Below are 23,966 nucleotides of genomic sequence, written 5' to 3'. Positions count from 1 at the left end.
AATTTCTTTATCGATCAACCTTTTTACATAACAAAAAAAAGAGCAAAAAAAAATTCGAAATCTGACGTTTTATTATACGTATCGCACCCCCAGAAGAATAGAATACTGTCACAACTAAAAAAATTCAATTTTGAGTTAAGTTTACAAAAAGTATGCCTAAAATGTTACCTACGTGCTATTATAGTATTACAAATCTATGCGAAGTCCACTGCAGAAGTGTCGTTATTCTTTTAAACCGGTTATGTTGCGGTTTCCTGAATGAATAGTGTCATAAGTGAATCACAGTAAACTTCTTCAAGAAACTGCTTTATATGTTTATCATAGTCACAATTGAATTAAATTTGTTTTTCCTCTCTCCCAAAAATTGTGAATTTTTGAGTTATAACAGTGTTCTTCTAGGAGTGCGATATATGTACTTTAACTCGTATTACAGTTTATTTATTTTTTATCGCTATCCTAATTATTTAGTATTTATTATTGACTTGATGTTCATTACCTATACGTGTGTTCCTTATTATAAAATACTATACCTATTTAAATTCTACATAAGTGCCAATTTGATACAGTATACTCTAAATACAAGACTTCCAATTTGGTTATTTAAAAAGGTAAGTACATATACGATATTGTATTTTTTTAAATAGTTTTTTAAATAAAAATTTATAATATTTGTCAATTATCATAAAAAAAAATGGTCACAATTCTTGAATATCTTACATATAATTTTGTTAACAAAGAGATAAGTTCGTCAGTTAAAGCTATTTATTTTTTAAAATAATGTCGAAAGAGATATTGTTTTGTTATTTTCAAAAATAATATTTTTTAACAATTGCATGACATTAATATGTAGATAACATTTCCCAGATGAAAGTAAGATTACTTTTTCTGTTATCGTCGATCTTTTAGATTTACGAATTTTTTAAAATATGCTCTTTTTCTCTTTATTTTCTACAAGCTAAAAATTACTACAATTTGTAAGATAGTTTTTGACATATATGTGTCTATGTTTCGTTTTGCTGTAAACAATCATTTCTCGTTATTCAGATAAAAATTTTAAAACATTTAAAAATCTTATAAAAGATTAGATAGATTCTTCTATAGATGTTTTAAAGATTTAAATAATATTCTAAAGTTTTAAATAATGTGTCAGAAAAAATTTTGCAAATATTTGGAAAACTAAGAGACTTCTGTCATCTAAAGACGAAATTCTTTACATGCTTGTCCAATATATTTCTACAATCTCAATCTTTCTCACGATTCAGACAACGACTCCAGCTGCGACACCGGAGCTCGCATGCAGAGCAGAGCAAGAGGGAAAATCTGATTCGCGTCCCGTATCAAAGGCAGAAGGAGAAAAGAAAGGCGACGAGGTCGACGAGATCAAAGCGGAAGAGAGACCAGAGTTCAAGGAGGAGGATCATCGTCCCGAATCTTGCGAGGCAAGATCAACGCAGGACGAGCAAGTAGCGACCGAGGAGGACTCGAGCGTCTCCACGACAGATCCGGCTGCGGCAAAAGCCAATAACGAGAAGATCAAGCAACTGGTATCCACGGAGATCGGCCTCGAGCAACAATTGGAGAACGTGCAGCGACAGTTGCTCGCTCTGAAGCAGCTACCGAGCGAGATTGAGAATCACCTGAAAATCGTGTCCGAGCAACTGCACAAGATCATGGAGCTTAGCGGCGTGCAGCGGTCCGTTGGCAACGGAAACGGTGGCTGCCGCGGGTCGTCAGGTGACCGAGATTCGTAATCGCGTTCAAAATAGCCAGAGCGGACCTTGACGATTATTCTCTAGGCATATTTTCGAGTTTCGTCGCTATGCGACGATTCGATTCTGAGTGGGTGCCAGTTCTCGCGTCCGTCATCACATGAAAACGAGATTCGCGTTCTATCGAAATTAAATAACTTTATTTCCCCCAAGAAAAGATTTCTTTCACAACTTACTTTGTAAAAAAAATTTTTAACTTGTTTATGTTCATATTCAGATTAATTTGAATGTATAAAAATGTAACCTCGATTAGATGTAGAATTTTTAAAATTTTTACATAGAAATTTGAAACTTTTCCTTTTTGATAGCGCGCTTTAATTTTGACTTATTGTCATTCAGAGGAGAATGTCGCGCCGCGGCGGAAGGATGAGGAAGAGCTGAAAGAACAGGAGGAACAGGAGGAACAGGATACTGACGAGGAGGACGAGGAATTTACGGAGACTTACGATTACATCGAGGAGATTGCGTGTTTGGAGCGCAAGACGTCATCAAGGTCAACGCCGCAAGTGATCGAGCCTAGCGATGACGAGGGGGAAATGGAAGAAGAGGAAGCGGAGACGAAGGAATTGGACGGTATGATTTCCGTGAAGAGCGAGGACGAGGAAGGAAGTAGAGTGAAGAAATTCATCGTTTCCTATGAAACTAAGCTTCTGAAATCGCCCAGTCCGGCCCCATCGCATGGTGAATATTATTTTCATTTTATCATGCGTTAACTATATTGAATTTTGCGAAAACATAATTAAACGATGAAATGTTACTTCATAATAACGCAAAGTTCCGCGATATTAAAAGATTTTTCGTTTATCATACTTGAGATAGATATGAGATAATGTTGTCAAATACAACAATGCTACATTATAGGAAGTTTCGAACCAGATCCTAAACTGTCACCAAAAGACCAAGTTATACAGGAATTGCAGGTACCCCCGATAAATGGAATGATTCGTGTTCTACCTAGGTTGAAATGATAATCGTACTGTTCTCCCTTTTTATTGATCGTGCTAAAAAATTACAGACTTGTCAAATGTTAATGAAAGTCCACCCTGTTTCGAGATAATAATTACGTAAATGCACGATGAATCGAATTATATGTATTTTTTTTTTTTACGATTGATATCCCTAATATCCTTATTTTGTGAATTTATCGTTCCTACATCACCTCTTTTTGCTATAAATCGATTTTTGTATTGATATCGAAAGGGTATATATATATGTGTCGTGAATCCGAATTTCGTAATTTTGTTTTCTTTTACGCGACCGATGCATGGTGAACGTTTTCGAATCTGAACAAAGTCGTTAACTTGTCGAATTCTAACTTTCAGCAAAGGGTGCACAAGAAAGGCAAGAAACCCTCGCAGGAACTGTGGCCCCAGGCTAAGCAACTCGAACTTACGCAAGGTCGCAGATGGAGATGCCCGAACGACTTCTTCAACGACGAGATGATAGCGGAAGTGTTGTCCTCCCAAGCCGAAGTCATTCGCGGTAAAGCGATAGGGTAAGACCAATTTTATGATTCTGATAAAAAAATTTTTAAACGAGTTAAAATTATACTACAAGATGGAAAGAATCCCGAGAATAGGTATTCACGATTGTTCTGATCCCAAGTGAAAAGGTTTTAAATCGATCGATTGTACAGAGTAAACTTCAAGAAGTTTGAGAAGACGAGCTTACCAAATTATGATTACCTGATGAATTCGAGTGTTTATAAGATGATTCATAAAATGGAGCGAGAACCGAAAAGTGGCATCCCCGCCAGACCTCCTAAAGTCAATGCGGCGGAAGATATAATCGAAAGAGTTGTAAGCGTCTCTTTGTAATTTTTCACGGCCGTCAATATAAATCGCTTAGACAGAATGGAGGTGATGATAATTAATTGTGAAGTCGTGACAACCGAAATATTTCTTAAGCGATTTTAAATGTGTTTACGGAAATATTTTAATGAAGCTGCCGGTAGCAGACACTGCCAATTAATCATTGTCATCCCAATATAATTGTGTGTAATAGATCCCATAAATATCAAATCTTATCTGATTTCAAACTAACTAAAATTAAACAGATGACATAATCTGTCTGAGTAAATAATTCCAAACAAAATAACTCAATCAAATTAAAATTAAGTAGTTTAACATTTATTAAATTAATTAAATTAAGGTAACAAGACTACTTTTATTCCAATATTATTATTAACCGAGGGAGAACAAGGAAAATCTAATTTCTTAATATATTTTCAGAAATCACCGGCGTTGAGTGTTGTAGACGACAGAAGCGCTCGAAGCGTCAGCCACTAATGCAGCAGCGTTCATAGATGATCAGAATGTAATATCTTATTCATACGCGAAAAATCTAAAAATCATGTTTGAAAGGATGTATTAAATCCATATATCTGATAAATTCAAGAAAACCGTTAGAAATTACTAGGAATGCAATTATCTGGCGTGTTGATCGCGTTTGAAGAATGTTACCGTATACTATCATCGAGATACAATGTGGTTGTAATAATTCTAAGCACGTGTGTGTGTGTGTACGTATGTTCGTATTCAAATCGCCTCGAGAAAGATTTTCCCCGCCGGCACACTGCACGTATATCAAAGAGATTAGCCTTTTCTGTAAATTTACACGCGTGTTCGGATCAATTAATTCAACAAATATGTAAATGCGCCAAAGCATAGTAAATGTAATTAATTTGCGAATTAAGTATGTGAATTCAATTAATTTGCGCAAATGCAGCTATACCTTGTTACTGTACATTTTTCTATAGTTGTAAACTGTAAAATCAAACAATCTTACATCCTGCCGGAATAATCAAGCATTATACTCCTCAAAATGTATGGCATTATTCTTTTACCAACAATACATATTATAATTACATCGTTATATACAGGTTGTTTAGTAATCAGGTGTGATTCAGGTAGTAGCGTCTGGTAATTAATTAATTTTTCGAGAAAAGTGATTTAGAAAGTGAATGTACGTGAAAGTAGCGTGCGTCCATTTTCACTTTATATTGACACTTACGTCCGCGTCCACTCGCTAATAAGGACATTAAGGTATTAATGGAAGCTAAGGGATCCATTTGCCTACGCTTGCTTGTTATGCATTCCGGGAACCGATAGTATCGCCGTTAGTTTCTGTTAGCTTCTCGAAGCGATCGCGATACACTCTGTGTACCGCTGTACGCTGTACCCCACGTGGGACCATCATTCCCACGTGGGGTACAGCGTGTACGCGTGGGTTCGTCATTCCGCTCAACGCGGATTACCCGAGGCGATTACCGGATCTCCGGAACACACGATGATTGAAGTCGACCTAGAAAGGCAAGTTTCCGAGTAAACGACCGCAATTGTACGCTCGCTCGGAAATCCGCGCGGATGAGTCGCGAGGCTTACTTTCTCCTTTCCGGGGTTTCCGAGGTCCCTGTTATCCGCGTCTCGCGTATGCGTACGACCAGCTGAGTCACGTCTGCCTTCTTGGCCGATGAACCTCTTTAGTTTTCTCCTTCTCTCTCTTTTCTCTCTCTCTCTCTCTCTCTCTCTCTCTCTCAATTACTCACTCTTTCCCTCTCTTTTTCACTCTCTCGCCCTCCCTCTCTTTCTCCCTGTCCTCCTCTCACTCTTGCTTGTTTAGGGTCCCCGATCGTGACGTTGGCCCCGAGCAATTTATGTAAAGCATTCTAGGCATGATTCACGAACTAGTTCGCGCTCTCGTGACCGCCACCGGCGCAGAATGCAGTCGCCGCAAGCGCGGGTGCGTCCATCAAGGTACCCTGTCTGCAATTTTTCGAACTCGCACGTTATACCATTGATACGTTACATATAGATTTTTAAGCATGCTCATATCTATTACATATTATATCTAAGGAGGAAAAAGGAGGAATTAAAATAAAAAGTATTAATTGTATTGACAAAAATACTTGAGTTTTGGCAAAATTGGAACCTAACATTTTAATAGAATTTGAAACTAATAACATTTTTTTAATATTGGGAAAAAAATTGCACTGATATAATAAACAATGTCGATTGAATCTTTGTCTCTTTCAGAGTAGATTTGATACTATTGATAATTTAATATTTTATACATAAGTTTTTGCGAGAAACATTATCAATTCTGATTTTGACGATAAAATTTATATTTAATGTGACGCATAAATTAGTCTCGATGTGATCCTAAAAAATAAAGTTACATGTATTATACATAACTAGAAAATTGGAATAGTTATTTTCAGATCAAGACTCAGTCAGATCCTAGAAATAAATATTTATTGAATTTTAATGAGAATGTGAATTTAAAGCAGTTAAATATTTTTGACGAAAAGCTCGTAACATAATTTTATTGCGTGCCTCATGCGAAGGAATTCTTATATAATTTTTGTATACGGGGAAATAAAGGGGACAGGAAATTCTTTTCTCCAGAATAATTCATGTGTGTTTTCACCGCCACGGCGCGCGTCAATTTCGATAAATTCATATCTGATTACTGACATGGGAAATATGTGACAGCGCGTTAAAATTTATTTAACGATCGAGTTTTCATTCGTAACCTTACACGACCTATTGATGACGATGACTTAGGTCTATCTCGCTCTTCTCATACATCGGAAGAAAATCTTCGAGATTCAGATAAAGGAGATTCCAAACATGCTCATACATTTAAAAAATTCAATCCCTTCTTACATGCTAACGCGCATTTTAATATACACATCAACGATAAAACTAAAAAGAAAATATAGTAAGAGAAATCAAGAGAAGATAATTGAAAAAATAACTCTTTCCTTTATACTTTAACTAAATAACTTTAACTAAATAACTTCTAACATAGCCTAAAAAAATTAAATTTTTAATTCATAATTATTTATTTGTTAAATCTCTATAAGTAAAATAAAATAAAATTCTTTGTGCGATAAAAAATATATTTAGAAATTCTCCTTTCGAAATTAGTTAACAATTTGCCGAAATTTCATTCATGATTATCACATTTCTCTCAATTTAAAATAATTTAGATCACATCGAACAAAGCCAGACAGAGTGGCGCAATTAGCGTAGTAGCGGAGAAGAACGGAAGAGACGCAAAACGCGTGCGCGCTCTTCTTGTCATGGTCATCGAGATGGTCAACTCGACATTCCCGATCTTGCCTCGTCCTTTTCCTTCGATCTGGTCCTCCTCTTTCCGTCCTGGCGTTATATCTTATTGCCTGCATCTTTCTCCCCTTGTCTCCTACCGCCATAGTATAAGGAGCACCTTGCACGATGCACCGGATGCATCGACATCCGCTCAGTCGTTTGAGAGGATATCGTTCTGGGAATTTTGTAATGAGTAATAATAAAAGATAATGTATTATTTTAATAATTAATTCGGAGGACGCTCCGTTTACTTTTCCGCCGTCTACCTTGGTTCCTTAGTCTCTATTTAGAACGGCGCTCGATTACATTCCGTCGCAGACTATTATTTCGCGACCTTATTTCAGAATCCGATTGTCTTCGCTTCGTAACTTTGCGACAAAGGCGGTCGTCGCGCGAAGAATTTGCATTATTTCGGACATTAAGAAAGATTCCAACGAAAATAGTTTGCATTGCAAGGAGGAATAATTGACTTCTGTCTTGTTCCTGCAAGACATCGGTTTTATTTTACTGTGTCTAAATCTAAATACCTTTCTTCTGAAAGATCCAAATGGTTTCAGATTCGAATTCAATATTGAAACTGTTCGATTGTCGGATGCTGATGATTTTGAAATTGACTTAAAAGACTTTTGATTGAAATTTCGCCATTTATTTTCGCGGAACGTCGCTGTCCGAGAAAGATTCCTGCCAGAATACAATAAATTTGTCTCTTTTTCCTCTCTCCATCCCCGCCTTCCTTCCAGCTGCCTTCTACCCACCACGCATTTCCCTCCATCCTCCTGCTATCTCCCTCCTGCTATCTCCCTCCTGCTATTCCTTCCCTTTCCTTCCGCGCTCTCGCACTCCTCCTCTTCGTTTCGAATCGCGTGGCGAGGAGGCCCCGCTGCCCGACTGACCGTCCTCGGCGCCTCTTATACCTTTACTCCGGTCTGCGCGTTCTTCAGGGAACGTACGTGCCCGTTTCACGTTCCACTCGAGAGAGCGCGATACATATACCCCCGTTTTATAGAGTACACGTATACACAAACGGCCAACAAACGGACGTTGTCGACCCCAATTGTCAGTGGTGCATCGCGATATCTCCAAGGTATAGCCGAGCCGAGCTAAGGGCTCGTTCACCAACAGCCATCGTCGCAGTTTTTCGAGATCGATTTCACCGTTCGTTCGTACGATCGTTTAATTTCGACCTACGGATCGACAGTTCGGGCAAGACAGTGATATGGCACAACTGATCAGCGTCAAGCTGTCCAGGTTCGACGGGTCCCCCTGGGGCTTCCGTCTGCAAGGCGGCAAGGATTTCGGCACGCCGCTCGTCGTGCAAAAGGTGAGTCAATCTGGATCGTTCACTTAACCCTTTACTTTGATGTCCGGGACTTTACGTCAGCTATGATTTTTTTTCCTAAGAATTTTATCAACTGTGATATGATAGGAGTGATAACGTAGGTCTTTCCCTCACAAATCTCTTTCGGAATATACCTATTTACGTTACGTATTGACATAGCGTTATGATGTTTGTAAAATATTTAAAATTGCTTGTTCATTATATTAATATATAAAATATTATATTATATTTAAATAAATTTTAACAAATAATCTCTATATATTGTGATAGGTGTAACTCGAGTTAAATAATATACTGTGCGATGCGATGACGCAAAAATATACACAACGTTGTGTTCGAGATTTAAAAGATGCGCTTTTCCGCAAATCTCTGTGGACGAATACGTTTTCCATACTATCCGCGGCATTGTTCACGTTTGTATCTTTTATATTAATTATTATATTGATTATTGCGCGTTTACTACATACAATGTTTCTCGAATATTATTGATCCATTAAGAATATCTTGAAAGAAATATCGTGAGAGATTTTTTAAACAGATTTTTGAAGGAGCGTAGCTCAAGAAGCCACTCGAGTTGGATCTCTCAAGGCAGAAGCAGTAGTAAAAATATTTCTTGCAGCCGTTTATATATAGCGATGTTTTATATGGCTATTTTCATCTGCGGTTCCTTGTCGTTCGCTCAACGTTTCTCGATAGTCAAACATTTCGACAGTAGAGAGGATCGGCCTCGAAATCACGAACCTGCCGATTGTAAAATGAAGAGAAACCATACAGCGCTTCTATATGCACTCGCTTCTACACGACGTTCTTTCTCGTTTGCGTCTTTCCTTCGTTCGTCGCTCGCGAGATATCAATTGCCACAACTCGGGCGGAATAGAATTTTCATTGAACACAAAGATATATCGATCAATGTTCCCGTCTGACAATTGGAGCCTGACAATCGCGAGTAGCAGCGTTTCCGTTATGCGACGATTAAGCCTCTCTTGAGATGTCAGCGCATTTTCCATTGGTCAAATTTATTAGATTTATTAGATTTTATTATAATTAACATAAATTTACAATGTACTGGAATAAATTTATATCATATTATATACATAATCCCGTCTCCGCAGATTCGATCATGATGCAATTATGCGATACCTTCCGTATCTACACTCATTAGAAATTTTTGTCATATCTTAATTTTATTATGTAAATTCGTTCCGCGGCGTGTGATTAAACATTTACGAATCTCTGGTACGCGGAAGCGAATAACGATAATGAACTCCGAGAGCGGGAGCGAGACGAAAGTGAAACGCAAACGGGATCCCTCGCGTCTCGTCCTCGGAAATGAAATCTGTATCAAAGGCTGAAGTTGACACTCGACAGGCAGACGGCACGTGTTAATGTTCCGCAACGCGAGTCCCTCGTTCTCACAATTAGTACGCGATCTAAAATACTAATATCGATTACCACGAAAATTAGGATATCGGAATCGCTTTCGGTTGGTCTCTTATTTTACGAGACGAAGCACGTCTCAAGTACAAATAATTCATAATAAAATATAATTAAAAAACATATTTCTTTATTCTTCTTTATTCGATTCGAAATAAAATTCACAAAATTGTTAACAATCATAACAATTGATTTAATCATTATCACACCGATTATCATTATTCTTCTTTATTCGCCTTACAAATCTCTCGATATCGTTAACACCCTACGATCAACAAAATCCTCGTACAGATTTCAAGAGGGAGAGGAAAGCCGATCTCCGGAACGCGGAGAGCTTTCTTGCGCGAGCTTTTCGTTCTTCAGGACCGTGAGATCGAGTGTGTTTTGATATTACGATCCAGAGGGGCGTCACACACATACGCGTTACGTAACGCGACGGCAAACGCCAAATTATTTCACGCGCATCGGCAGAAATCGTTGCCAACTACGTGAGAAACGCCGGGCTCGCCGCCGCGGCCGCCGCCGCCGTTCGTCGCCGCCACCGCCGCTTCCGACGTGTTTTGGCGATGCTTGGCGCTGTAACACGAGAAGCTTTTGGCGAACGTGTAGAGACGCAGGTCGCTATTCCTCGCGGATTCTTTCCCGCGATTTTTCCCGAACGTTCGGGCAGCGTTATACGGCCATAAGCGCTATTATTAAGAAACGTTACGGCACGTAAGTGCCAATGTCGAGCGGCGCGCGGCTGCGGCTACTCCATCGCGAATTTAGCGACAGCTTTCACGCGCGAGCTGTCAGAGATTCAACGTTCTCTCGCGCGCTCCCGTAATCCGTAACTCCTCGCGCGAACTTTTTGTTGACGGGAGTACGTTTATGCTGTTTCGTCTACTCGACGTGTTTTAAAAGCTCGGGTTATTGTGTGAGTCATTCCGCTTTAAAAGCCGCTCTGACATTTAGAGAACGCAGTTCTTACAAAATGCCCCTGTAACGATTATTTTAAAAAATCATCCTCCTTTTTATCGTTGAAAAGAAAAATAAAACTCGCCTGTAATAACGTATGTAATTCTCATACAAAGTTCGTGCAAAACTCCGTATTCGATTTGTTGTTAAAAAGAGGATAGGTACGTATTTTCGTGTTCTTCACGAAATATAATTTCGACAGAAAATCGTTGTAATTCGAGTCTCAAGGACGGCATGAGATTCCTCGGATTTCCTGCCGCACGCTCGGACATTTTCGCGGATCTTAACGCGTTTTGGCGAGAGACATCGTCGCGATTGCGCGATTGCGCGATCGAGTTCAAGTACCTCGAATCGCGAGGTAGAAATCGGATCGGTAATCGTCTGTCTGCGAGAACCTGTGCGAGACGCTTTTTGACACCGTCGGACTCATATTTCTCTCCTTTCCGAGAAAGCCGGGGGCGGGGGGCGGCCGAACGCTCGCCGTATTTGCGGCCTCGTAAAATAAACGAACCACGTGGTGCGCTACGAAGAAGGCCAAGTTCGAAACGCCGATTACGAATAAAACCATTTGGCGCAGCCTCGATAATTTCCAACCCTTTAATCGCGCGAATAACTGATCGTACGCGTTTTCCTCGGCTAAAGGACGCATTTTCGGACGGAGCGCGGTTGAGGAAACACGACGCGGACATTTATATATACGCGAGATATTTATATACTAACGTTGGCGATTTTTAAATGCAATATTTACACAATATTTTTACAACATCAAATGTCAAATATAAATATAAAGATCATCAGACGTTCGATGAGAATATAATTTTTCGTTTCATTGCGACTTGTTTTTACTATAAGTCCTACAGAATTTCTCGCTCGTAGAAAAGTTTAGTGACAAGAATTAAAGTTATCTTTAAATAAAATAGCCTCTTTCTTTCTTTCTCAATATTTTAAGCAAAAATTGACGTATAAATGGATTTAACGTATTATTCCGGCATTTGGGATTATATATACCACGTGACTTCTGAATTCCTAACTTCCTATTCTCTCAATTCTCTGTTATTTGTTCGCGTGGAGACTTCGCACGATAACTCCGTGATCTCGTTTTGAAAGTTGGGAAAAATGCGCCCACGAGGATTAGCTCCGATGAGGAAGAGAAGAAGGGGGAGAGCCACCGGCGTACGTCGCTGGTAATCCGAGGCAAATTATTTGGGCGTTCTATTTCTAGAAGGTGCCTTTGCGAAACCCGCGCGAGCCAGGTCGGGCCTCGCTCGCAACGACGATGGCAGCGGGCGCCGATTTCGACGTCGTCTTCGCGGGAAGACCCACGTTTTCTTCCCGAAACAAACAACGCGGCCGCGAGTATCCGGTCTGCAGTCCCGTTCGAAACGAAATCGAACGATTTCTATCGACCAACAGCCGGACAGGGAAATATTTAGAATTAGACACGCATTTTTGGAGGCTGCGTAAAAACGTTAGGGGCCTCGTTTATCGTGATTTTACGAGTGAATACGCACGCGAGCCTTGTCGATCACCGCAGCAATAAATATTTTCACTATCGGACCGACCAAACTTGTGTAAATCGACAAAAATACGTCTCCTCCTACTTAGAAGATAGGAATGGTAAACAAATATCGCGAAGGTTCCCCAGTGTAATCTCAGATACGAGGACTGCACGCGCGCGTGACTCGGTCTCCGATTTCCCTTACGTACCTTCCACACAACGAATATAACAAAATAGCAGCAGTATAATTTCATTAATTTCAGCATAAAAAGAGCGGAAATAATTGTTGATATTCAGTGACATGGGAGAAATCTATTCTAATTTTAATTTAATTGGGTGCGTCAGTTAAGTAGTAATGCGTTTTAATTCGTTTAAATTGTACTTCAGTACCATATTTCTCGCGTGCGTCGTCGGATCTTCTTATCGCTCTTAATTACACGCGTTAAATTTTAATGCAACGTACAACTTTTCGAAGATCACGCGCAAGATTTGCCGTGCGGCAGGTTTTTATCCGTAGATTATTCCCCTCGCAAAAGAGAGAGAGATTGTATCTGCTTACGCTTCCCGTAATTCCACGGCGAGTGCACCAGTGCACCGGTGCATCGAAGCGTGGGCGTTCGCGTTACGCGATATTTTGCTGGAAAACGGCGAGCACGCACGCGTGTCGCGTTATCGCGCCGTGTGGAAGGACTCGACGTGAGTTGCGAACGTCGTTAGCCGATTACGACGTCACGCACCGTTGATAAGGACTTTTCCAGGTGCGAGGAGACCGCCGCAGGTGAAAGGTGTGACACGAGAAAAATATTTCAAAGGAATTTTTTTCGGCGTTTACTAACGTCACGCACGTGGCGTTGACCTAATAATAGCGTGTCGTTCTGCTAATTAAACTGGACTTCCTCATGCGTTGTACATATAATGGAATTTTGACGAGGCTACGCAAGAAAGCGTTTTGCCTCGCGATTAATGTTATTATAGGTGTGCTATTTGTTGGCTACAGTGCGCAAAAGAAGTTATAATATTTTACTATAAGCAACTACTAAAAGAAAGAATAAATTAATAATGAGATAAACTCGTTAACGTATACTAGTTTTAATAAACGTTTTTTAAAAAAATGCATAGGAATTTCGAGCTGAAAATTAGATTAGTTACAATTGAACCTATAAATGTTAATTGACAGTTTTATATGTGACACTTTTTGTTCACAAGTCCTTTGAATAAAATTGGCTTTGATCGATTCACAATCCACAAATAAAATCTTTCTGAATATACGATGTGTGGCAATATTTGACGATTTGCTACAGATGTGGGTGGTTCAACGAGAATAAATTCCAGATGAAAAAAGAAAGTCTTTAATAACATGCTCATTTAACGAGCAATAAAGTAGTTCATTAAATATGAAAGCCTGTCGTTTCTTACAAGAACGATCGCTTTCTGGAACATTGCATTCAACTGCGATACAAATATGTGCAATCATTATCTCCGTTGGCGAAATTTGAAACCAGCGTCGACGTATGGTTCACAAAATCGATTATTTTTCTTAATTAGATACATTGCACAAAAACGGTCTAATCATGTCTTCTTATTATAGAGCTATTTGAACAGAAAGTTATATTAAAATTAAATATTATCTTCTTAATTCTCTTTGATGATTAAAATTAATCATTAATATACGTATATAATAATTAATCATAATTATATAATTAAAATAATTACGAAGTTGTTAACAAGTACAAGAGACGCAACATACATGATAAAATAGCTAACTAACATTTTAGGAAGTAACCTTCATTTTCAAGCGATTAGGTTATCTATAGTGACAACACATACACGTGTACATCACTACTAATGATGATAGTGTCGCCAAAGCATGAATTCTTAGATAGGTATATTATACCACACTACAAATCCAAGTGTGTTATTTTTACATAAACACCTAAAAATAACACATTAGACTGAAATTCTTTTTACATGTTTCTTTATGTGTTAAATTACGTCATTTAACACGTTAAATCGTTTTAAATTAAAAGTGAATATGTTCAATCCTGTTAAATAACGTGATTTAAAATGGTAAGAAACATGTGAAAAGAGTTTCAGCTAAAATAACACTTATATAATACACAATAAAATCTTATCTCTCTTATCAAGCAGGAAGCGCGTTTCGGTTTCTATCGGGGTAAATATTTAGCTTTTTACATCGACTATCTAAAATTATCCCTTCGACTGACTGCGGCTGTACTGCCGGCAATCGCGAGTTCTGTTTACGCTGTTGCATCCGCACTGTTGCGCACGATGCGACTGGGAAATCTCGGCGCGATTTGTTTGCGGACGCAAGACGAGAATGAATTGGATTTCGCTAGTGCATCGAATGGACCGGGGACCGTTCGTCGTGATTCGGCCGAAATCGGCGTCGATGAGGGCGGAAGACGAGCATCCAATCTGGATTTCCGCGAAGTGCATTCGCGTGCGATTTGTCGCGTTAAATGAGGACAAAAACCGAGAAAATCATCCGCAAATCCTCGGCCAACGATCCGAGAGTGACAGACTCACACTTGCAAGCCAATTTGGTTTCTCCTGTTTATATCATGAAAAACTGTACAGTTTCCCGGCAGTTTTTACATAGTATAAATAATATCAAAATAATATAAGAGTAATACGTTACAAGTGAATTAAAATTATTCTAAATGCATCACCGTTAAAAAGTAATTTCCATGTAAATACTAATGATTTTATATTTAACATTAATGCGCAACAGTGTGAAAGAATAAGATAATTAATTACTTATATTGCGTATACCAATTAAAATTAATCGCTTCTAACATCAGGTAATTAAAGTTGATTAGTCATGATAAATTAAATCTCTGGTGTTTAACACGTGTGATTAAAGTTCTCAGGAAAAGTGAACGGAGAGCGGTGATCAATTTACATTGTTTTGGCAAGAGTTACGCATATTTTCTGCGCGTAAATGTGGCACGAATCCGAATTCCTGTGAAATGAAAATTCGTTGAGATTTCTCGCCGCTCTAGCGGACCAGGTGATATTCGGGAGAGTGGTGTACCAACAAAAAAAAAGAGAACGGAGGAGGGGGGAGAGAGAGAGAGAGGCAGGCGCAGCGAAGGAAGCAGCGACGAGAGATTTGCGTTGCGTGGGTGTTTTGGCTTAACTCTTCTGGAGATTCGAGCGAGAGGACGACATTGCGAGCGATACAACGACATTCCGAATGCGAAACAGAACTTCGATTACGCAAAAGATCCGTGCGTTCTTTTAACTGTAATTGTAATTATTCTATAATTGTAATTGCTACATATAAATTTGTTAAAATTTTAATATCGGATATTTATTAGTTTATGGATATCTTCCAATTTTTCGCAACTTCACAAGTGCAAACTGATATGATTAAACAATTGTCCGAAGATTACGTTTCACATAAATTTACATCTAAAATGAAAGCGTCTCGACACATTTTTGAAAAATTGACGCACCAACGAGCAATTTTAATATCATTTGCGGCCAGGATTCATGACAAATTATATCGGAATGATGCGCGCGTAATGAGGATAACGCGGATACTTTGCGAAGGATCGAGTCATGCGTGCGGCGAACGGTAGCGAAAGAGAGGAGAGAAGGGAAAAAAAAGGTCTCGGCGACTCGACGAGACGCCACGGTGAGAAATAAAAGCGATATTTTTATATCCACGGGAGTAAGCTCGGTGGCGCGCGTCCGCCACCGGGCCTCAGCCTCTATTAATATCCACGGACCGAGCTTCCTCTCAGGCGTTCGTAGCGAACTCTCTTTGCACGAGCAGCAGCGGCGAGATGTACGATTGGCCGCGAGAGGAACGAGGTTTGCCCGAAAAAAATCTTCAATCATAATTTGAGAAAGAGGTCATTGTCAATAGATATTTGTAAGATATGAGTGTAACTATATACTATCATGATATTGTGACGATACATTTAAGAACAGTGATTGCTAGCGACTGTGCGCGTGTCAATAGAAATCAAACTGAGAGATCTTTCATTAAAACTATCGAACAATATTGTCTAACAAATAAATAAAAGATAATATATTAAAAAATTAATAATAAATATTGAATTAATTAATTATTGAATCGTCTAACAATAAGTCGAATGAGATAACAAAAAGCTGATTTAACCTTTGATAAACACGATTGGCAAATCAGCGAAAAATTTGGCGAGCGAAATTGTATCTCGATGACGAGGCCGGAGATTTCGGTGCGCCGTTGTGTCGTAAATGTCGATTCGATTTCGAGAATGAGGAGAAGGATAGTGGGAGGCGGTCGTGGGAAGCTTGCCAAAAGTCGGGGCAGAAATCAGTATTCTCCCGTTTGTTTGTCGTGGCCATACCACCACGTGAATCCATTGGTAACGCGACACCCCCATCGTATCGCGGCGGTTGTGTCACGATTACGACGGCGGATAGTCGAACTCCGCGCGCGCTCAACTATATATACATCCGCGAATCCGCGTCGTAGAAAAGCAGAACGCGGACCGGTGCGGTGGTACGCGGGCGCCGTATATCTTCGTCGCGCGCGTAAACATTCGTTCGATTTTACCAATACTACGTATTACTACAAGAATGCGAAGACAGTGTCTGAGTTCTCAAACTAAACTTCTGTCACACAATAAAATCAAATTCGAAAGCTGATTATGTCAGATATTTTTATATTTGTGTGTATTTATAAAATTTTCATCTTTTTTTTTAATTCTAAATATCTGATACTCACAACATTGAGTCGACAGAATATTTTATTAAGTGTGAAATCTCTCCTTGAAAAATTACGATAAAATTTGCTTTCACGCTTTCAATAGAAAACCTTAATCAAAGTTAATAAAAAAAAGTCCCATAAAAAATTATATGGAAAATTGAGGCTCTTTGTACACATAATTTCATCTTGTCAATGATTCAACTAAATGAATAAAGAGCGGAAGAATTCACATCTAAATGCATTCGACGATGCAATCCGGGATGAAATCATCGTCGCGTTTCTGCTGAGTTGAGTTTATGTTAATCGCGCGTGACAAGCGTCACCATTCGTCACTTTTTTACTGACGGTTTTTGACATGAGCTCATCACCTGCCGGAATTCCTGAAGTTATCAGGATTCATTCATCAGAAATGATTCACCCGAGCGCCGAAATGCACCCTCCGCCATACTCCTCCTTTCGCCGCGGTCGGCGACGCGTATACAAATATTAGCTTAAATGCCTCGAAGAATCCCGACGGTCCGATGAATCAAGGGAGTGACTGAAAGCTATCAGTATTTTTTTTTCGCATCGTCGTCGAGTAACTCACCCGCGCTTAAGCGCAAACAAACACTCGCGCCGTGTTTGCGAAAACTGATCGCGCCCTGCTTCGCGAAATAACCGCAAACGGATTCGTTTAGCCGATTGCGACATTTCCGTCTCTCCACAGAGTTGCGACATGTCCCACAACCATTTTCAATGGCCGATAGATATTTTCATAAAAGAAATTTCTCAGGAAATTCGGAAGCTCGCGATTGCTTATAACGATAGTATGAAAGAAAGAAATTATTTTAATTAAATCAAGAGAAAAGTTAAATTGAAGAGATTAAATTAATTCTATGTACTTTGATCGATATCGATTTCTGAAGCTTTCTCAAGTATATTTCACACGTGTTTGTGCTACTGATCCCGAATGCACTCTGACGGTATACTCCTTTGCGATCCTTTGTGATTTCTTTCAACTGTCTCCTCCGTCATGCCGACTCATACGCACCTTTGAGAATTGATTCTACTTTCACGCTCTCGCGTTGACCTCCGTTTTCTCGTTTTCGTCTCCTGACACCTGGTATACTGTGTACGATCAGAATCGCGATTCTGAGATTATTCTCACTATAATTTCAGATCTTTCCGATATGCATTCCTATACGAGAATTAAACCGAATAAAAATCGAAGTAATATAAAAAAATCTTTTGTAGTAATGTTTCAAATATCTACCCACATATAGATTGACGTCATCGATATTTAGCACTTTGCGGATGAAAGCATATAATTTTTTTTGCACATTGTACGCGCATGCATTCATACGTCTATTGTTATATTGTTATACCTTGTAATAACAACGAGCAGTTTGTTTGAAGAGATAAGCGCTGTGTGCGTATGCGGTCGACCGTGCGCCGATAATTTCGGTCTGACGTTACTGTCTATTTCTCCTACCACGAAAGTCGGCGAGAAGGCATTTAGCTTAGTTTCTCGATATTCATTTCGTCATCGACGCATCGATACATCTGACTTCGCAAAGCAATGACTCAAGCAATAACAAAAACTTATTGCGTCTTTTCCATATTTCTTATATATATCTTCATAATATAAAAATATCGGTTAACATATTTCAACAAAATCACTTTTCACCTAATTCCATATGGAATATTTATATGACTTAAAAGCTCACTTTTGTTCTATTTGATCTATTGTTTTAAATACATTTTTATACGTGTATATCAGAAAAAATTTAATGCTTTATTATTAATTTTAAATATTTTACACACTATCTATTATTATTACGGTCTATTATTATATTACACTATGTAATATTATTACATCAGTGCATAACAATACAAATTTTGCAAAATAACAGATCGTTAAAATAAATCCGTAAAACACGCAATAATTAATTAGACATTAATATACATCCAATTAAATTTCAAAATTAAACGTTTTCGTATTAATTGCGACTTGGAAGTGGGCTACGGAAATTTATGTGCAGGTTTCAGCGTTTCTCTCGACGCATCGACAAAGGAAACCACTGCGTGCGTGCAGAAAAATGTGAAACGCGTCTCGCGTTTCTGCCGCACGTTTTGCCGGCATAAAATGCAACTGGTTCGCACGAATGCGTTCCTCGTCGGCGCGGCGTTTTTGAGGATATTGCACGTATGAACGAGCCTTAAAGAGTCCTCTCGTGTCCTAAGGTGAGACGGGGAAAGTGAAGGAGAGAAAGAGAGAGAGAGACGGAGAAAAAAGAACAGATGCATTCCAACATGGGAAGGTGGGATGGATCCGTCTCTGATAATCCGCCCATTGGAATGCGTACCTCGTACACCTTGGTGTATTCTCCCTCTCAGTTTCACTATACACACGAGTGCATCTACCTACCCGCACAAGCACACACAGGCACAGATATACACCTCGCGCATATTCGGCAGTTATTTTTAGAGCAATTCTAACAGGCGGACATGTGGTAGTATTCCGGACGCAATAACTGACATCCGGGAACTTATTCGTCGCGTAAATCGCGAGATCGGATTTATGGTGGCATTGATTACGATCTAATTTAATTGTTCAATTGTTGTGATTTCCCGATTACAGTATATAGAACAGGCAGAATGCATTGCAAACGTAAAAATCTATATGAAAGCGAATTCGATCCGTTACATATTACATTTAAACAGAGAGAAGTGCGAAAATAAAGATTTATTGCAATTTACCTCCCTTCGAAGAATAAATATGAAGAAATTAATAAAAACTCCGTATTCAAAAATTTACAATTACCTATTCAAGTTCGAATCATGAGTCAAGTTACAAGTTCAAGGTGTACTTGTAAAACAATTTCTTTTAATTCCCTTTAATTCGTTAAACCTCAGAATACAGGAAGGGGGAGGCATGAGTAATTTCTCGATACTTTACGATCTACGTTTCGCGGAAACGATCGTACAGCACCTCCGGAGGCATTCCTTCGCGCGTTCATTCATCGGCCCTCGCCGCAATTATTTGCTGAATGGAAACGATCGCGGCCGCGGGACGACACGGCGCGGCGTGTCGCGTGCATCGGAACGAGCTTTTGATGCACCTTGATGCATTCTACCTCTCGGTCGCCGCTGCGACTCGCGATTGCGAGTGTACGTAACGACCGTAACGTGTTCGGGGAGGCCTATTTTTAGACCGGTCCAGGACTATTTTTAGAAGCGGTCTGCCCACCGGCAGCTTAACCCTGACTTACGTCCCTATGTCTTCGTGGACACCGCAGGGACACCGCGAAGGCGAAGATCGGTGGACCATTAAGCGGCATCAGCCGAAAGACACACGGTCGCCAGGAAATGAGCAACGCGCGAAACGCGCGGCATACTTTCTGGCCGCGCTCATCTGGATTTTTAACATTCAACCCGTCGCCGTTGAAGCGTGCAAGTTTATTATCGCGCGGTTGTTATAAATGATGATTCATATATTAACGATAACACGTACCAAAGGCGAGATTAATACTTGCTTATTCACATCAGACTTTTTAACGACGTAAAATTGTACTTTCTTCAATCTTATGTCGCTTTACTTCTCTCTCTCTCTCTCTCTCTCTCTCTCTTTCTCGATTGAACACTTGTCAATGACAAAGAACGATGATGTTTTGGAAAGTGCACGTACTACAATACAGGTATGATCGTCGTGATCGTAAAGATCTAACCGTGAAGATCATTCCGAAGTCATGGTGCTCTAGATCGCCGGAGTTTATCGAAATCGAAGACGAGGTTGAACAGTAAAACTAGGTATTACGATCACACAGAGCGATGACGCAAGCTTGCGAGCTTCTATTTGCGGCAACACTACACGCGTAGATCAAACTGCTCTTTCAAGCTCATGTTCTGATTTCGCGTTGTTGGTGTGACGTTCCGCGCGAGTGTGTCGAAAGGAGTAAAAATCACGAGATTAAACAGTGAATTTTAACATAAAGAGAATTTGATATCAAGGAGATCTCAGAGAAATCGTAACTTTAATGAGGAAGATTAATGAAAAACCGGGAAAGTAACAGACGCGAGATTTTCAAGCGTAGCATGTATATAGAAGCTCGTATATTCTTGAAAGTGGCATTTTTATGGTTATAGGCCCTTCCACTTCCTTCCATTCGACAGAGAGACTTAGTTCTCACTAAGTAAGAGAACGTAAAAACTTTCTTAATAACTTTCGAAACTCGCGAAGATTAAAGCAACACTTTCTGTGTATACATTAGAATACGACTAATTTAAGTAAAAATAATGAACGTATCCAAATATATTCATTTCACAGAATATATTGCTTTTTAATATTGTCTACACATTTGCGAGATGACACAACATGTTACAACCGATGCTATTACTAATTAATCGTTTTTACTTTATTATTATAATTTTTAAAAAGTATAATTAATCATATGTATTCTTGTTCTTGATCTTGATCTTGAGCTTTAAGGAAGCACATACTGTATAACGCCTCCGATAAATTACGTATACTTTTATATAATATATCACGGCCCTTCTAAGTATTTATTATTAAACTGTTCGCCACACAAAGCAACGACTTTGGAAATCTTAATACGCGAATTGCGAATAAGCAATCATGAGAATTCGCTGACGTAATTCCCTTCGTTTGTAAAAGCGGTCGTCACATATTTGCGATAAAATGCGAAATATATGTATATCGTGTCATATTTCCAATTCAACTGCCTACGAAGTAACCCACTTTTCGAGAAGGAGACGAATGAAATAAGATCTAGGTATTCCATCTGGATATGTTTTACGGGAAGACGGTTGCTCCTGTCGCGCGACTCGCAATAAAAATAACGGCGATATATTATGAGACATATTTATAGAAAGAGGACTCGTGCCCACCCTCGCGCGATCGTCTACAATTGGGTCAAAGCCCATTAATTATTTCCGATATGCTCTGCCAGAATATTGAAGAATTACGGCCGACTCGATAACGAATCGCTCGCGTGCGCGTTTTCTCTCGTTGCTCGATCATTGTATCTGTCGTACATCACGTAATGTGTCTGTTTCGCGTTCGGTGATTAATTCTTTAAATTACTTTGTTGAACATGATGCTACGAAATCAGTACGATATGTAAAAGTACGAGAAAATATAACGATACATTTTAATTCTTTGAGATAATTAAATTCGATCGTCGTCTCAAATCATTTTCGTATTCCTAAAATATATAACATATATATTCAATCTTTTTCTATATTCAACAACATAAAATTATTTATTTTTAATTTTCTACACATAAAGTATCAAAATTATATCGCTTGTACCGATAAAGCACCCGATAAACTATTTAAATAAAATTTGAATTAGATAATATTATATATTTCTTTACATCAATAATATTCAGTTAGTTTAGATAAGTTCCTCGCTAGGTTTTTAAATCCTGATTATATTTCGACACACAGAAGGTCTTTGTTAATTTTGCCTTCATCATCATCGAGTCGAGTTCGTAATTAGCACGCTCGATAAGAACGCCGACGAAAGATCGCTTACAAAAAAGAACCGCTTGATTTTTTAATTTGGGTACTTCTGTTTTCCCTCAACGTTCTTCACCCCATCCTCCTTTTTGTCAACCGTCTCCCCGCCCCTTGACGACGACATCGTCTCTAACGTGAATGGATGCACAGTGTCCGACATTCGAGGCGTAATGACGCGCGTGCACTTAAATATAGTGGCTCTGGAGTCTGGACTTTGGAGAGGAGAGGAGAGCCTCTGACTCGGCGACGCGTCTCGTAAAAATAGACTCGAGATTCGAGACGAGAGTTTCAAAAGTTGCAGCTGATCAAATTCTTCTTTCATTAAGAAATGTATAAGAATAACAAGTTGATCTTCAGATCAACGTTATGCACTCAGCAAATATAAAAATGATATTTGTAATCAGAAACAATGACAGTAACGATGATAGTTTGTTAATTTAAATTTTTTTTTCGGCGTAAATGTAAGTTAATCTGCTTTGGTTGCAGGTTAATAGCGGCTCTCCGGCGGAAGCTGCCGGTCTTAAAGCTGGCGATGCAGTTATCAAAGTCAATACCACCGACATGTATAATTTGAGGCATAAGGATGCGCAGGATGTCATAGTTAAGGCCGGAAATAATTTCGAAATAACTGTGCAAAGGTGAGACGCTAAACACAACAAAGCGCGACAAACAAATGGATTCGGTATTTAAAAATATTACCGCTTCAATGATCTCAGAAGTTTACGTCAAGCATCTCAATGTTTTTAATTGGCTTTACCGCGTTAATCAGTCATCAGTAAAAATATCGCGTCATTATTGATTATTACAAAATTAAAGATTCTAAGCTAAGAAGAACTAAATCTCAATTTATATATAAAATCAATCTCCTCTTTCGCAATAACCGTTTAATTCTTCGTGTTTTATTAAAAAAAAAACTGCGATTGATGTATAATTCGAAACTCACCGCCGTCTTTTAACGGGCGATAAATTATCATTACAGAGGCGGTAGTACCTGGAAACCGCATGTGACGCCCGCAACCGCAAGCCTGCCGTCTCCGATGCACACCGCGCCCGCGGGTAACATCGCGCCAGTCACAAAGACCTCTTTGGCAGCGAAAAAACAGGATGGACCCCTAATCGGCGGCGGACACAACTTCAGCCCCAAGCCATTCGTTAGTATCGACCGTTAATCCGCGTGTCTGCGTCCGTTGCGCCGATCCTGCAACAAAAACACGAAAGGCAGTTAGTTACTTATTTTTCTACACCGGAACTTAATAATTTTCAGCTGAACGGCACCGGCGACGGTCCAATTAAGTCCATCGTGAACAAACAGTACAACAGCCCCGTGGGGATTTACAGCGAGGAGACAATCGCGGAGACACTGTCCGCTCAAGCGGAGGTCCTTGCCGGAGGTGTCCTTGGGTAAAATCGCGAAACCGGATATAGGGAAGAAGGGGAATAGTCAGTGACGGGATTGAAATACTTGCTTTTTAAAATTATTTTTTTGATTGAAATTACATGATTAAGATTATATAATTTATGATCATTCAATTTATAATAAAAAAATATTTTTGCGAATATTAATTAAATACTACTGAAAGAGTCTATGAAAAAGGGAATTTTACGATATTAG

The 23,966-nt window shown here is 39.2% G+C and overlaps 2 protein-coding genes and 1 long non-coding RNA gene across 9 annotated transcripts in view; 2 read left to right on the top strand and 1 right to left on the bottom strand.

The window, feature by feature from the left end:
• The first annotated feature begins 128 nt into the window (after nucleotides 1–128).
• LOC139824805 (uncharacterized) lies at nucleotides 129–4,593 on the top strand. The gene is made up of 7 exons (XM_071797355.1): nucleotides 129–608; nucleotides 1,263–1,734; nucleotides 2,109–2,450; nucleotides 2,631–2,689; nucleotides 3,092–3,264; nucleotides 3,406–3,568; nucleotides 4,001–4,593. The coding sequence occupies exons 1-7, from the start codon at nucleotides 312–314 to the stop codon at nucleotides 4,055–4,057; spliced, it is 1,563 nt and encodes a 520-aa protein (XP_071653456.1). The 5' UTR covers nucleotides 129–311; the 3' UTR covers nucleotides 4,058–4,593.
• Nucleotides 4,594–4,727: 134 nt separating this feature from the next.
• Nucleotides 4,728–7,680, bottom strand: LOC139824833 (uncharacterized). The gene is made up of 3 exons (XR_011735306.1): nucleotides 7,639–7,680; nucleotides 5,153–7,058; nucleotides 4,728–5,072 (listed from the first exon to the last, which is right to left on the bottom strand). It is a non-coding gene; the product is annotated as an uncharacterized lncRNA (long non-coding RNA).
• Nucleotides 7,681–7,797: 117 nt separating this feature from the next.
• The window catches only part of LOC139824668 (PDZ and LIM domain protein Zasp), a 34,942-nt gene continuing 18,773 nt past the window's right edge, over nucleotides 7,798–23,966 (top strand). For 2 of the 7 annotated variants that reach the window (XM_071797212.1, XM_071797193.1), the window contains exons 1-4: nucleotides 7,800–8,204; nucleotides 22,841–22,992; nucleotides 23,334–23,505; nucleotides 23,619–23,755. In XM_071797212.1, the coding sequence (XP_071653313.1) occupies nucleotides 8,100–8,204; nucleotides 22,841–22,992; nucleotides 23,334–23,505; nucleotides 23,619–23,755 (566 nt within the window). In that variant the 5' untranslated portion in view covers nucleotides 7,800–8,099. Of the gene's footprint in view, nucleotides 8,205–22,840; nucleotides 22,993–23,333; nucleotides 23,506–23,618; nucleotides 23,756–23,966 lie in introns of all 7 variants that reach the window. The other 5 variants (XM_071797215.1, XM_071797199.1, XR_011735232.1 and 2 more) reach the window with 4 other exon arrangements.

Source organism: Temnothorax longispinosus, chromosome 1, assembly GCF_030848805.1.
Source record: "Temnothorax longispinosus isolate EJ_2023e chromosome 1, Tlon_JGU_v1, whole genome shotgun sequence".
NCBI classification, from domain to species: Eukaryota; Metazoa; Arthropoda; class Insecta; order Hymenoptera; family Formicidae; genus Temnothorax; species Temnothorax longispinosus.
Note: the sequence above shows the minus strand (reverse complement) of the source record. Positions and strands in the feature narration are given on the sequence as shown.